Below are 13,331 nucleotides of genomic sequence, written 5' to 3'. Positions count from 1 at the left end.
AAACAAAATATTCTTGGATGAAAAATCATGTGTTCTCCACATTGTGTAGGGAGCAAATAGCATTTGGGTAAGAGATGGGTTGTTGGGACTGCACTGTCTTAATTCTAGCATTGCATGTCTTCTGTCTCTGTAAAATTGTTCTCTCCCTTTTTTCATCTCAGCATCACTTCTGCAAAGTTGTTCTCTCCTTTTTTTATCTCAGCATCACTTCTGGTAAAAGCTAACTGTTGCTATACCTGAGAAGAAATGGAAAATCCTAACATACTAAATATTCACAGTGATTTGAGGTCATCTTGGGGGAGGACTTCATAAATAGTTAAAATTTCTTTGCAGAGTCATTGTGGGGATGTGTGTGCCCATGCACAAATATATCCATGTGTACGTATGTAAACAGGGTAGATCTGTGTTGAGCTCCTTCATCTATGCGCCTGTTTTAGAGACTAGTTGTCCTTGGGATGCAGTTGTTTAATGTATAATTCAGTGGAACTATACTTGCATGTTATTTTGAAGGGAGAATTATATATGGATTTGCTCTTGCATTTTTATCAGGTCAGAATGCTGCCTTGTTATACTTGTAAAACACCAGTCCTGGTCACCTCACTGGTGCCTAATACAGGATTTTACAGCGAGGACTGCAGCACTTTCTAGTTATTGGAGCAAAATGAAAATTTCTCTCTAGTGGAGACCCTCATTTTTCTGCTCCATTTGAAATAAAACACAGGGATTGTGTTGTTTTGAAGGCCTTTTCATGTGGCTTATGCCTTACAAATGCACTTGTTATAGCCTTCTCCTGTTACAGCCTTCTCCTCTCCTTCAGAGGTTATTTCCAGTGATTGTTATGACTCCAAGCAAACAGAATAAAGATAATGCTCAGCTCTGTAACACAGCTCAACTTCCTAATTAGTAGCTGCATGAAGGGATGTTGTGCCACGTGCATTTGTTTCACCTGATGAGCCTATCTCATCCCCTGATTATTAGCTCAGAGCAGCGGTAGTGCAGATCCTGGAGATCTCAAGTGTCTTGAAAATATTGGTGATTTAATCTGGCAAGTTCCTGTGGTGTCAGGAAGAGTAGGGGTGGGGGCTCCCAAGCAAAAGCTACTCGGAAATATAAGTGACAATCTCCTGGAATGCTCCAAACAGACACTCAGGCTCCTCTCTCTGTTTTGGAAGCGAGTAATGCTCCATGCCCATGCGCCCACAGGGAGTGTTCCAAACCTGTGGGTGCCCCCAAACCTCCCGTAAAGCTCCAAGTTATTTAGAGGATGTGTAAAATCACACATAAAATAGCAGCTTTCACACATTTGAGGATGCCTATTAGAATATGCAAATGACAACAGGGTATGCAGCATTTACTCTGGAAAGCATACAAATGTGTTGTGCTTTTCCACTCAAGGAGTGCACCAATAGCTGACAGAAGCCTAAGGACACGTGCATGATTCATGAGCTGCTTTTTTTAAAAAAAAATAAGGATATGTAACTGTTAGCACCTGCAGTATGCTAGTGACGGTGACAGTACTTTAAAAAACAAGCGTCTTTTCATGACTGCTACAGTTTTAAGCAGAGATACAAATCCCTCCAACACATCTTCTGTGTTATTACTATCTCTTCAAAGACTGAAGGCAGGTTCTCTTTATGGTTAAAAGAAATACTGGGCAGTGCTACAGACTATTAAATGTCTCAGTGCATGCTGAGCACATTTTCAGTGAATTCATCTTCCTCTGGTTCCCCCAGGGTTCCTCTCTCTCCCTAGAGGAAGAAAAAGATGGTGAAATTTCAGTTAAAGCTAGGAATTAGAAGCCAAAAAGCTGCCTATAACTGCAGCATGGGCAAGTGGTTTGGTGACGTGAGTACTTGGGACAGGATTGCTGACCCCTCTGAGTCAGGCCTGAGTTTGAGCCCTGCTGCTCCCTGTGTTGTTGAGAATTAATGAGCTGTTAGATAAGGTTGGGGACCTTCCTTCTGTGTCATCAAGAAGGAAGGCCCTTCTCTTCCTCCTGCTCACTGCAGGGAAGGAAAAATAAAGAAAAGAGTGACACAAGAAAAAAAAAAATCCCACTTTTGGGATTTTTAAGCTATTCCAGAGCCCTGCCTGCAAGTTGGACCCGAACACAGCAGAGCTGATCCCAAGGGAGATGCTCCCCACCTTCATGAGCTATAGCAAAACCTTTTGAACTTCACAGGGTGTGACTGGGAATAGAATGCAGCTCTGGGCAGAATTCTCAGGTGTGATTCCTGATATACAAAAACGCATCCCTGGGGCACAAATTACCCGCAGATTTAAATTCTATAATTTCTGTGTGAAATTGGCATCAAATTTAGAATAATAACAAGCACTTGCTTTTATGTGAGTTTTTAGGAAAATCACCAGGAAGTCATCATTTTGTCAATTTTTGCATACTCTGTAGGAATAGCTTGCAAAATAATGTTACAAAAGTCACACAAAATCTACGATCAGTAAATGAAAGTGCCAATTGAGGGGCAAGGAGAGCCACAAACTGTTGATGGTTTGTGGTTTTTGAAAATACTCTTGGTAGGTGAGTGGGTGGGTTTACAGATCTTAATGCAATTGGGCACTACCAGCAGTTTAAAGTGTAGCAGTAGCACTTCTCATGCTGGTGTTATCGGGGCGTTTCTACGACGTTTTAGCTGCTAAGAGCAGGTTTGTGCCTGCTGGGGGAATGTGCTTAGATAATTAGATAAGCAAGGAAGGAATTTTAAATAGTGCCCAAGGGCGTTGGGGTATCATTCCTCTGGTGTTAGGTGAAGGAAGACTTGGTGGTGGTGTGCAGAGACTGTGTGGGAGGTCAGACAATCTCATTTATCAGAGTCCTTCCAAGAACGATGCACGGACACTCTTTGAGTTGCATGGTTGGCATGAGAATTGGCAACCATGAATTGTAAGCCCAGTGCACCTGGAATGCAACATAATACATTTCTTCTAAAACCATTGAAGTCTTATTGTGGGGTTGGGAAGACAATTGCATATGACTGGTTAGGGGATCAGCTCCTGGGGTTATGGAGCCCATTTTGCTTGGCTGTACTCATCTCTCACCAAACTGATGAGTCATTTCTCCCCAGTAAGGAACAAAGTGTGTTTGTTAACTGGGCAGCAGGTGTTTTAATTGGTTCATCTGTCTGACTCCACAGGAGCGTCTCCTGCTCTCTGTACTTCCTCGACATGTTGCCATGGAGATGAAAGCTGACATTAATGCCAAACAGGAAGACATGATGTTTCATAAGATCTACATCCAGAAGCATGACAATGTCAGGTAAGAACAGCAGCCTGTCTCCCAGCCATGGGGGAGGAGGGACCCTCCCAGTGCTTTGCCCTGAATGCCCAGGGATGAAGATGTCAATGACATATAATCCAAAATCAGTGTAAAGGCTCTGAAGTGTCGCTAGCTGACTTTTGAAAGTTTCTTTATAAGATGGTAGGAGGATTGCCTCATTCAAACAATATCTTTCTTTGAGAAGTGACTTGAACTGAGCTCTTCCCTTACATTTTCCTTTTTTTTTTTCCTTATTTCTTTGCTGGAGTAAGTGTTGATGGTTTTGAGAAGGTGTTATACTGGGGCTGAGTTATTTCTGGACAATTACAAGCACCCCTTTGATAAGAGATGATGGAATGCAATTTAAAAATTGGGAGCACTTCCCGCAGGGTGAATTGCAGAGCCTGGCTAAGGTCTACATTTTCTGGCGTGGTTTCTGGCAGTTTGGAATTACAAGCAGGGGGTCCATTAGTGACAGGCTTGACACCTGTTCAGTCACCCAGCAATGTGTTGCTCCTTGGTCTACCTGGATGAGGAGAAGAGTTTGATATCCAATCTCTGTCAAGTCATGCAAAATCAAACTCAGCCTGTGCTGTTGGGGTAGTCCAGCCCCAGGAGCTTCTGAACATCTCCTGGTTCCCCTGGCCAGTTTCCCAGCGAAGAGACAATAAAGTAGTACTTCAGGTGGCTTGATAGCTTTATAGGCTGCACTTGCAAAGTTTAACCTGATCTTAACACATTTCACTTCTGCTGTTGTACGTGATCTCTTTGGAGAACATTTATGTCTCAGCTAAGCCAGGTCCTGGAACTGTGTAACAGCTCTGTCAGTCTATAAGTGCTTCTTTTGAGACATAGGGACTGGGGACAGAGAACTTCCCTTTTCCATCTCCCTTCACAACAAGAGTTTTTTCCTGTGAACTCCCTCTGTAGCTTTTCTCTCTCTTGCAGCTTTATTATGTGGTTGAATTATATTTTCTGACACTTTAGGCTTAGCAAGTGAAAGTGAGTTTCTAACATACTGCTCCCTCCAGTAGCTGACATGAAAAAAATCCACATGAAATTCTGATGCATTTGAAGACTTTACCTTAGGATTGAGGGTAGCTGGGAGAGGCAATGTACAAGCAGAAAACTGGGAGCTTGCTCAGTGTTGAATGTAGTCTTATATAAAACTCACTGAAATCAGGGAGAGTCTGTGTGCTGGCTTGGATGGAATTCAGCCCTTCAGTTTTTTTGGTTGTGACTCAGTAAAGAGATAAAGATCCACTAGCAAGACAATGAAGACAAATCAGTATCAGAAATCAAAGACAGTAACATTCAGTGATGAAAAATAAAGGATATATGCATGGTGATGAAGAGGAGGGGAAGAGGCCATCCACAGTGCCCTCAGCAGACTTTGTGCTACAGTAAATTACATTTTGTGTCTTCACATTCATTTTTTCCTTAATGACACTGAGCTTGTTCAAGTAGGTGTGTAAATTACTTGTGATAGATGCTGATTGTGAATTACTTTTTTCCATTACTCAAAGGTCAACCTGACATTCAAACTAAGTGCAATTCATTAGCATGCCAAAAGACTATGGTATTTTAGTCTTCCACATCAATTTTCATATGTCATTATTTTGCAGGTTTGAAAGTGGTTCAGTGGACAAATCTTAGTAAAGCTGATTGTCTCTTTAGGATGATACTGATTTGAAATTTTAATCTATATGATTACATATGCAAAAACTAAATAAACAATGAACTAAGTTTGCAAATGAAAAATTTTAAAGAGGGAAGGGGAATCTGATGTAACAATAATGACTGAAAGAAAAATAGACCAAAGATAATGGCTGGTATGGAGATCTCAAAAGATGCATCAAAAAATGGCACATGGCTGAGAGTATAGAAAGAGAGAAGAGCTATGATTTTCAGCTATGGCTGTGAAGAAACATGAAAGGTGAAACACAAATACATAAATGGCTATGTGCACCAGTCAGTTCCTGATGAGTAGCTAACAGAACTCTGGCAAACATTTAATTTTCATATCTTGCATATTTATTGAATAATACAAGCATTTATGTAATAGTGTCACTTCTGCTGCTTACAAGGAATTTTGACTTTATTCCTCATGCTAATGAGTGTTTAGGAATCGGGCCCTTGCAGGTACCAACCAGCTCCAGTGCAAAGGGACTCTGAGGTCTCAAAAGGTCTTAAGAGGAAACAACATAAATGATATCTTCCTCAAAGTGTGGGCTTTGTTGTCTATGCCTGTGAGGTCCTAAATCACAGCCCACTGAAATCATGGAAAAGGCTGGAAAAGTGAGATAAGAAATAGGAATAAAATAGTGTATATGCTGAGAGCAAATAGAAAATAACTCAGGAACATCTCATCTTCATGTACTTTAGGGAAATGAATAACTAAGTGCGAATATTGAAGAAAGGAAACATGATTTGGAACAAATGACTCATTTCACACCAGGAGTTCAGCACGGAGCCTTTGCTCTTGCCTGGGTGCACTGAAACCACCTCTAGTGGGAATGGCTGGGGATGATTTTGAAGCATTTACGTGCACACAGAAACACCCTGGAGGGGGGAGGCAGCATCTCAGGGATGCTGATTAATGAACTAGCTGAATAAAGGCAAGCAGGCTCTTTACTTTGCATAGGGAAGTGCTTAAGGGGAGGCTTTTGAGAGGAGAACGCTCCAAGCAATTCTGGTTTGTGTTTGTCACTATTCAAAAATGTCATAAGAGCTAAGTTTTTATGAGCTAAAGGTTATTGTGTCAAGGCAATTGAGAAGTATGTGAAGTCAGTGCAAGGGTGCTGTGCCCAGCCATTGAATCTGGCTTCCTGTTGATGATTTATCAGCAGGAGCATTTCCTCTGCAGCTCAGAGGAGTGGGAAGGTCTGCACAGAGCTGTGGGTTTTCCTTCTCCATCAGCTGTATTCAGTGATGCTTTCTCCTCCCATTCCCCAAGATTGTGTATAAAGGCAGATTTTAATGAAGGTATAATGGATGGGAATTTTTGTTAACTATTAATTTAAAAGTTTGATTGTCATCTTCAAGCTTGGAACCCAACATCTTGATTTTTACTGGATCTTCAGAGTGAGGTGGCTTTCCAAACCCACTGTCAACAAGGAAATAATGAGGCTCTGGAGGTTTCCATCCAGATGGGTTTAACTTGGGTCCTTTGAACTCAGGAGGCACTGGAGCACAGCCTGGTGCACTTAGCCTGGTTTGACATTTTGTGTGGGAGAAGTGGCTTGCTAAATTCTCTTCCAGACAAGATTAAATATTTTAATTTTCAGGGATGATTGGGTCTGGGCTTTTGGGACCACCTCTAATTTTAATTAAAAACCAAACCCAAACCACTCTACCAGCAGAAAACGTTAATCTAAAATTATGTGAAGTTAATGTGTGTAGGCTTTCTTTGCTAGTTTAAAAATGAAGTGTCCTTAATTTTACAGTTCTGCATTTATATGCTTAGTTTTAGATTCTAGGTGACATGGTTCAGGTTTTTTGGGCAATTTTTGGGGTTTTTTGTGGGGTTTTTCTGTGTGTTTTTTTTTTTTTTTAGAAAAAGAGGTTACACACTTTCTTTTTTTCTTTTTTGTTTGTTTAAGAAAAAAATAAGTCAGTTTAAACCTGTGTAGAAGAGATCTTCCTTAAGTAGCAGCAGTAGGTCTGTAAAGCACAGCCATGATCCTTCCATAAGGAGCAGTTCTGCTATGATATTTCTTACTGTGGTACACTTCCCTTAGAGGGTGGGCTGTATCTCCTTAAGGGAAAGATGATTTTTTAAATGCAAAATACTGTGGTACTTTTGATCTGAATGGGTAAAAGACAGCCATTTTTGAGCAAATCTTTTTATCTGGATTTCCTGCAAATGAGTTCATAATCTCCTGATTATTGTTATGGAAAGTAAAGTTCAAAGACTAATTTATCCACAATGAAAATATAATTTCCTGTAATTTTTGGCAGCAAAATTTGTTTCAGGATCATGTTCTTCTGAAAATTTTAGTGGTGACAAAACAAAGATGCAAATGTTTGAGGTTAATACCCTCTTTTTCAATGCACATGAACAGAACCTTTAAACAGAAAATGAAACATTTTCCTGTCCTGATTTATTGAATGAGAATTAACTTTGACAAATCCAGAACCTCAGAGCATGATTTGACCTTTCCCACATGTGTGTGTGTTAAATATAAAGTCTATTGTCAAAAGCCATCAGGAAAGGAGTTCCCAAGACTATGCAAGTAATTTTGGGTAAACAACAAGGTGAATTATGTAACTAAATTTGTTCATGTTATCATGAATGAGATTATGGCTGATAGACAAGCCCTAAATTATGCATAGATAATATTGTTTATCTATCATGCTTCCCAGACAGAATTTTAAGTGTTTTACATTACTATTGCTATTTATAGCGTCTCACTGCAGTGATAATGGCTTTAATGTTATCTAGGTTTGGCCAAATATAGTAATCTCTGTGCTATAAAAGGAGGCTTGAAGTCCTCTGTGAACGGATAAAGGTTGGCTTTGTCATTGAAATTCCTTTAATGAACTGTTTCAAGAAGCTTATTTTAGGGCTGGCATCCAAGTGCAGTAAAAGTGACAGTTTCCTCTCTTCACCCCTTCACATAATTCTTATGAATCATGTACTCAACAACATTAACCTGCTTTCAGAGTTTCTTAAACTTCTTGACAACTTGAACTAAACCATTTGCAGAAATGAAACAAGACCATTTGCTTTCGGCTTTTTAAATGAAAAGCATTTGTAACTCGTCTTCTGATTTAATGACATTCTAACACCCAAAAGTTCTCCCCTTGAAAATGACCAAAGAGTTGCGCTTTGGCTGAGTGTCAGGGTATTCAGACCAGCTGTGTCAACTTAACCTCTTCACCTTTTAGGTGTTGTGATGCCTTATTAGTTGCTTAGGAAGTTTTTTAAATTCCCGGGTTGCGAGGTTCTATGGAATTGTGAACTAGGACATTTAAGGAAGAATTCAACTAAGCAAACATCTTTTTCTTCCCTCCTCCCACTCTCCTCACACACAGGACGTCCATTCTTAATGTTTCTTGGTGGTGAAGGACTTAATGCTCCTTAATAAAAGAGTTACATTATGACAGGTATAAATTTCTGGCAATTCTGACAGGGATATTTTCAAATATTACACAGTCCCTCATCTCAGCCAAAGTTTGTGTAGCTTTAATTTCTCTGGAAAGCCTCATTGCCAGGAAAGGGCAGGAGCAGTAACTTTTTAAAATATTTACTGTATAATCCATCTTCCTCCTTGTCTTCTTTCCTTTCTGTGGGGAGGCAGAATAAAAATTGATGGTTTCTGTTTAAAAACAAGCAAGACCAGCATTAAGAAGGAGAAAGCCCAAGAGCCACTTTTATCCATGTTTTCCATCCTTGCTGCTGCTCTCTGTGCCAGTCCCTGAGCTTCAATTTCCTCCAAAGTGTGTTGATGGGTTGGTTGGTTGTTTCTCAGAATCGAGGCTTGGCAAGACCTCTCCCTCCTTCTCCTTGCTCAAGGCATGTGCCCACGGGCAGTAGAAAGTTATTTTTGCCTGTAGGTGGGGGTAACTGTGGGTTTCATGTGAGTTTAGAGCATTTAATTGCTGTAACTTCTGGTTGAAGCTGTAGGATGAGAAAAGTGAGTAGGAGGGAAATGAGCCTGCCCACATCTTTCCCCAAATGACAGCAGGGAATTTTACCTAAATGGGAACTCTCTCTGTCAAGAACCAGCTCTTGGGAGTTTCACCTGTGCATGGCAGATGTGAATCTTTGCTTTTTAATGTTGCAGATTTTTCTTTTTTTTTTTTCAAGTTAGCAATAAGTTTGAGGAAGTGCAGAAGTAGGTTTCACCCATGGATGAAGGTGAAATACTCTGCTCTTACCACCACTAATCACTTGTCTGTTCCTAATCAATATGTTGTTTTGGACAGGAAAAAGTCACTTATCTTTTGGAGATTTTCATTCACACTAAAATTCATGTGTAAAGAAATTCATTTATTGCAGCCTTTACACACCTGGAGCTGACCTCAAAGCTGGGCAATAAGTCTGGGTGATAATATTACAGGGGATGTTTCAACCCAGAATCACTCCCTCTCCATAATAAATGAGAGGGAATGATCCAGACAGGGATCACCAGAACACCAGACAGGGAGTGATCTTGATGATGGTTCAGCCATGAAAACTTCTAAGCCAATAAGGACACCAGTTTTCTATATTTTAGCAAATCTACCTCTTTGTGCATGTACACAGCAACCTTTAAGAACAAATACATGCTAACTCGTTGAAGTATTCATTTGCTCTGTGATCTTCCTCTTTGAGCTGGGAATATATTGTGATCCTGGTCCCTGCTGGGAGCCCCTGGTGGTCTCAGGGCTGTGAGTGAGCCTTGTAGCCTGTGCAGAACAAGGCAGATAAATTCCTGGTGCAAGGCACCCTGTGCTGAGCACGTGTGCTGCCCTCAGGATGAGGTCCCAGGGGTGCAGCCTGCCAGGTGACTGCAGATCTGCAGCCACCAGCCAGGCAGCAGCAATTAGGAAGGGCCTGTGATGTATAATTCACACCCTGCTATCTGAGTGTACACAAGGGCCTGTGAAGTTCACAGGGTGATGGATTCAAGAGTGTTAGATGTTTTAATGATGAAATACTGTGAAGGGTAATTTGGAGAGAATAGTGAAGGTGCCTGCAGAAGTTTACAGAGCAGAATTTTAACTCATCAAGGTTATTTGGATTCTCTTTTTTCTTCAGTAGTACTAAGAAGAAATTGATTTTTAAAAAATGTATGACTGCTGATTGGTCTGATAAAAACAAACGTATCAAATTTATAGTAAAAAAACCCCATCATATTACATTTATTCAGTTAATTCACTCCCAGTCCTCTGTACTCTGGTGTAACCCTGACAAGAAAACTTGAGTATTCTCTGAACAAAACTTTTCTTTTGTAAAGACTTGCTTTTACAGAGTTGCTTTTCTCCTGTAAAGACTTCGTGAGATTTCAGTTGATGAACTGCTTTGTCATGTAGTTAACATGCAAAGTGGTTTTAAGAACATTGAGTTTATATAACATTTGAAGAGGTTTTTATTAAAATCATCATCCCACCTTTTAGCTTCCTCCCTAGATGATAATGACTGAAAAGCAAAAATTAGTTAAACTTTTTATTCTGTAATGCAGGAAACTTTGCAAAACTATTTGAAGCTCTCTTACAGAAGCTATAAAAACAGAGGCACAGTTTTTGATGGGGATGGATTAACTTTTCTTGTTTTATACTGTATTTATATCCCTCAACAATTGCTGCTAATTTGTGCATCTGTTCCTACTGGTGTATATATAATTTTGACAGTGGATAAGTAATGAAGGAGACAAAAGCTGGAACCAATTAATGGAGAAGAGCTCTTGAGTGGTCTGGCATCCTGTGACTCAAGTTAGTACCACTGCTAACTTCAGTCTATGTCCTTCAGCAAATGAAAGTCATAGTGTAGTTTCTAAAGTTTCTCATTTTTATTAGCTTTGCTTTATGCTAAGTGGTGAAAAAGTTGGGAAGAGGTTGGTACTGACTGTGCAGTCTGCATAATTCTGTTAGTGGGGTTTTTGTAAGAAACCAAGCTAAGAACAGGTCACTTCAGAAACAAACTGACAGAAATGAGGAGAACCACAGGACTGCACAAAAGAGCAAAGGAGGCAAAAGACCAAAGGTTTAATTAATTTCATCACACACATCCTATTGGCATGGCATTGCCCTTGTGGAATGATAGAAGGGCTCCTTTTAGAAAACTGAGATTTTCTGTGCCCATTTGTGTTTTTGTTACAAAGCCCAAGAAAGATGAACATAATTTTAAATGGTGGGAATAAGGATTTGTAAAATTGTGTAGATTCTGGGGACTTGGAAGTTTGCAGGTAGCTTTCAGAGACTGGGAAGTGTCTGTGTGATGCTAGTTAAAAAGCAACCAAAATATAGCACTGTAGGTGTTATCTTCCTTGATACCATGACCAGCAGAGCTCTTTGTGATTGTTGTGTGTGATTTTAGCAAGTATCTGAGGTTCTCAAAGGCACTAAGAAAATCTAAGGAGATTCTTGACCAGTAACCACATCCATTTTTTGAATCAACCTCCTAAATTGATGCCTTAAACATATAGGAGGATCATCAACATCCAAAATCAACTTCCTCATCTGCAGTTTTACAGAACTTATCCCCCAAGATGAAAAACCTGGTGTGCTATTTATAAATATTTATAAAAGTATTTATAAAACTTGGATCTGTGTGGCCATGAGGAAAGTATTCTCTCCTAGCCTCCTGTTGCAGAGACCTCCCCAGTAAGTGGCATGCAGAAGGCTGGTGTCCAGGGCTTTGTTGAGTTGTAGGATCAGCTGTAAATGCCTGTGTGTCCCAGCAGCAGCTGTGCAAAGCACCTGGAAGCACGACTGGTCCTCCCACATGAAGGGGAAGGTGCAGGTAGGAAGCAGTGGAGAATTGTCCCAGCAGAGTTAGAGTAGTGACAGTTTAATCCACCATGTCAGCTCATTGTTTTGGGATGTTTTGATGGTGTGTTTTGGCCAGGTTTTTTTCATGTAAGCATGATTCTTTGCAGAGTGTGATCATGCACTGGCTCCATTCCTGCTCACTGTGGGGAATGCTGCTAATAGAGGGTTACTAGGACAACCCTCCTTCTTGTCACAACTATTTAATTTCTGTTATCTCCAAGGCCTGGCAGACCCATACATCAGTGCTGAATGAAGCAGCAGTTCAGAAAAGTGCTTTGTAACTCCCTGGACCATGAAGGAACTGAGAGAACCTGTGTCACAGAGCTGATGGGATGCTAGTGGTGAGGGGAGGTAGGCAAAAAATAGGAGGAAGACAAAAAAAAACTTGGAAAGAAAGGAGCAAATTTACCAATTTTTAGGATCTCTGGAGGAAAAAAGAAAGGGCAGTGGAAACCAGATGCAAGCAGGTGGACAGTTATGTGCCATAGCAGAATTGGTGGAAGCCTCCATTCCCAGGAGCCTGCACACCAATGCACCACTGCTTTGTGCCATGGCTGTTTCCAAAGAATGAGCTAATAAGAATCAATTTGTAGAACAAAACAAACAAAACTTTGGCTTCTGCTCAGGGGAACTTGAGCATTGCAGTTACAGATCAGGCTTCAACAAATGCCAAGAGCTGATCCATAAAAGTATAATTATTCTGTTTCATTTGGAACCTTTTGTTCTGGATTGCATTCAAAACTACTGTAAGCCCCTTTGTGAGATTAATTTCCTTTCCAGGCAAGAGAAAAAGAGGCCTTTTCATTTAATAGTTCTACTTTGTTTCAATTTAAAATGAGAAAAAACTCACGTCCTCGCCTTTCTTCCCTAAGATTGTTCCCTTCTGTTGCATGGTGGACCTCAGGTCACAGTTTAGGAGGACAGGTCTCATGTAGAGACAAAGTTGTGTTACAGAATGTAAATTCTAAGTGATATTCTGTTCTTACTATCTAGTACTCTTTATAATTTTCAGCTGCAAACTGAGTAAAATTTTTCTGTTGAAATTGGAAGTGATTACAAATTTCTTGCAAAGCCCAGGGACACTGAAATTGCAGGTGTAGCTTACCTGCTGAGCTGCTTTTCCTTGAAGTATGCAGTGGGGGAAGAAGTAAACTGAAAATGGTATCTTGCCTGAAAAGTTAAAACCTGTGACAGACAATGAGTTCTTTAATTTGACTTGGTGGTGAGGCTGATCAGAGCTCAGACATGCTTGGCTCCCATTGCAGAAATGTCCTGATGTCTGTGTGGTGAAGGCTCTGAGGAGCTGTGCCTGAGGAGCCAGCAGGGATTGTGCACAGACACACACAGAGACACAAACACACACAGAGACACAAACACACACAGAGACACAAACACACACACACTCTTGTGCTGAGCACTTCTCATGGGTGCAGGGGAGCGAGCAGGACATTCCTGGGCTGCCAGGCCAAAGGGGCATCTTCCTGTTCCTCACTAAAATGGAAACCCAGAGAATTAATAATTCAGTTGACATTCCATGTGGCAGAAAGGACAACACAGAGGTAGCAAAGACCTGAAGAGGCAC

At 40.6% G+C, this 13,331-nt stretch overlaps 1 protein-coding gene across 1 annotated transcript in view; it reads left to right on the top strand.

Moving 5' to 3' along the window:
• Positions 1 to 13,331, top strand: part of ADCY5 (adenylate cyclase 5) — a 203,238-nt gene that overhangs the window by 121,461 nt on the left and 68,446 nt on the right. The window contains exon 3 of the mRNA XM_005485150.3: positions 3,150 to 3,271. Coding sequence (XP_005485207.2) covers positions 3,150 to 3,271 — 122 coding nt within the window. The remainder of the gene's footprint in view (positions 1 to 3,149; positions 3,272 to 13,331) is intronic.

This window comes from Zonotrichia albicollis, chromosome 10, assembly GCF_047830755.1.
Source record: "Zonotrichia albicollis isolate bZonAlb1 chromosome 10, bZonAlb1.hap1, whole genome shotgun sequence".
NCBI lineage: Eukaryota > Metazoa > Chordata > Aves > Passeriformes > Passerellidae > Zonotrichia > Zonotrichia albicollis.
Note: the sequence above shows the minus strand (reverse complement) of the source record. Positions and strands in the feature narration are given on the sequence as shown.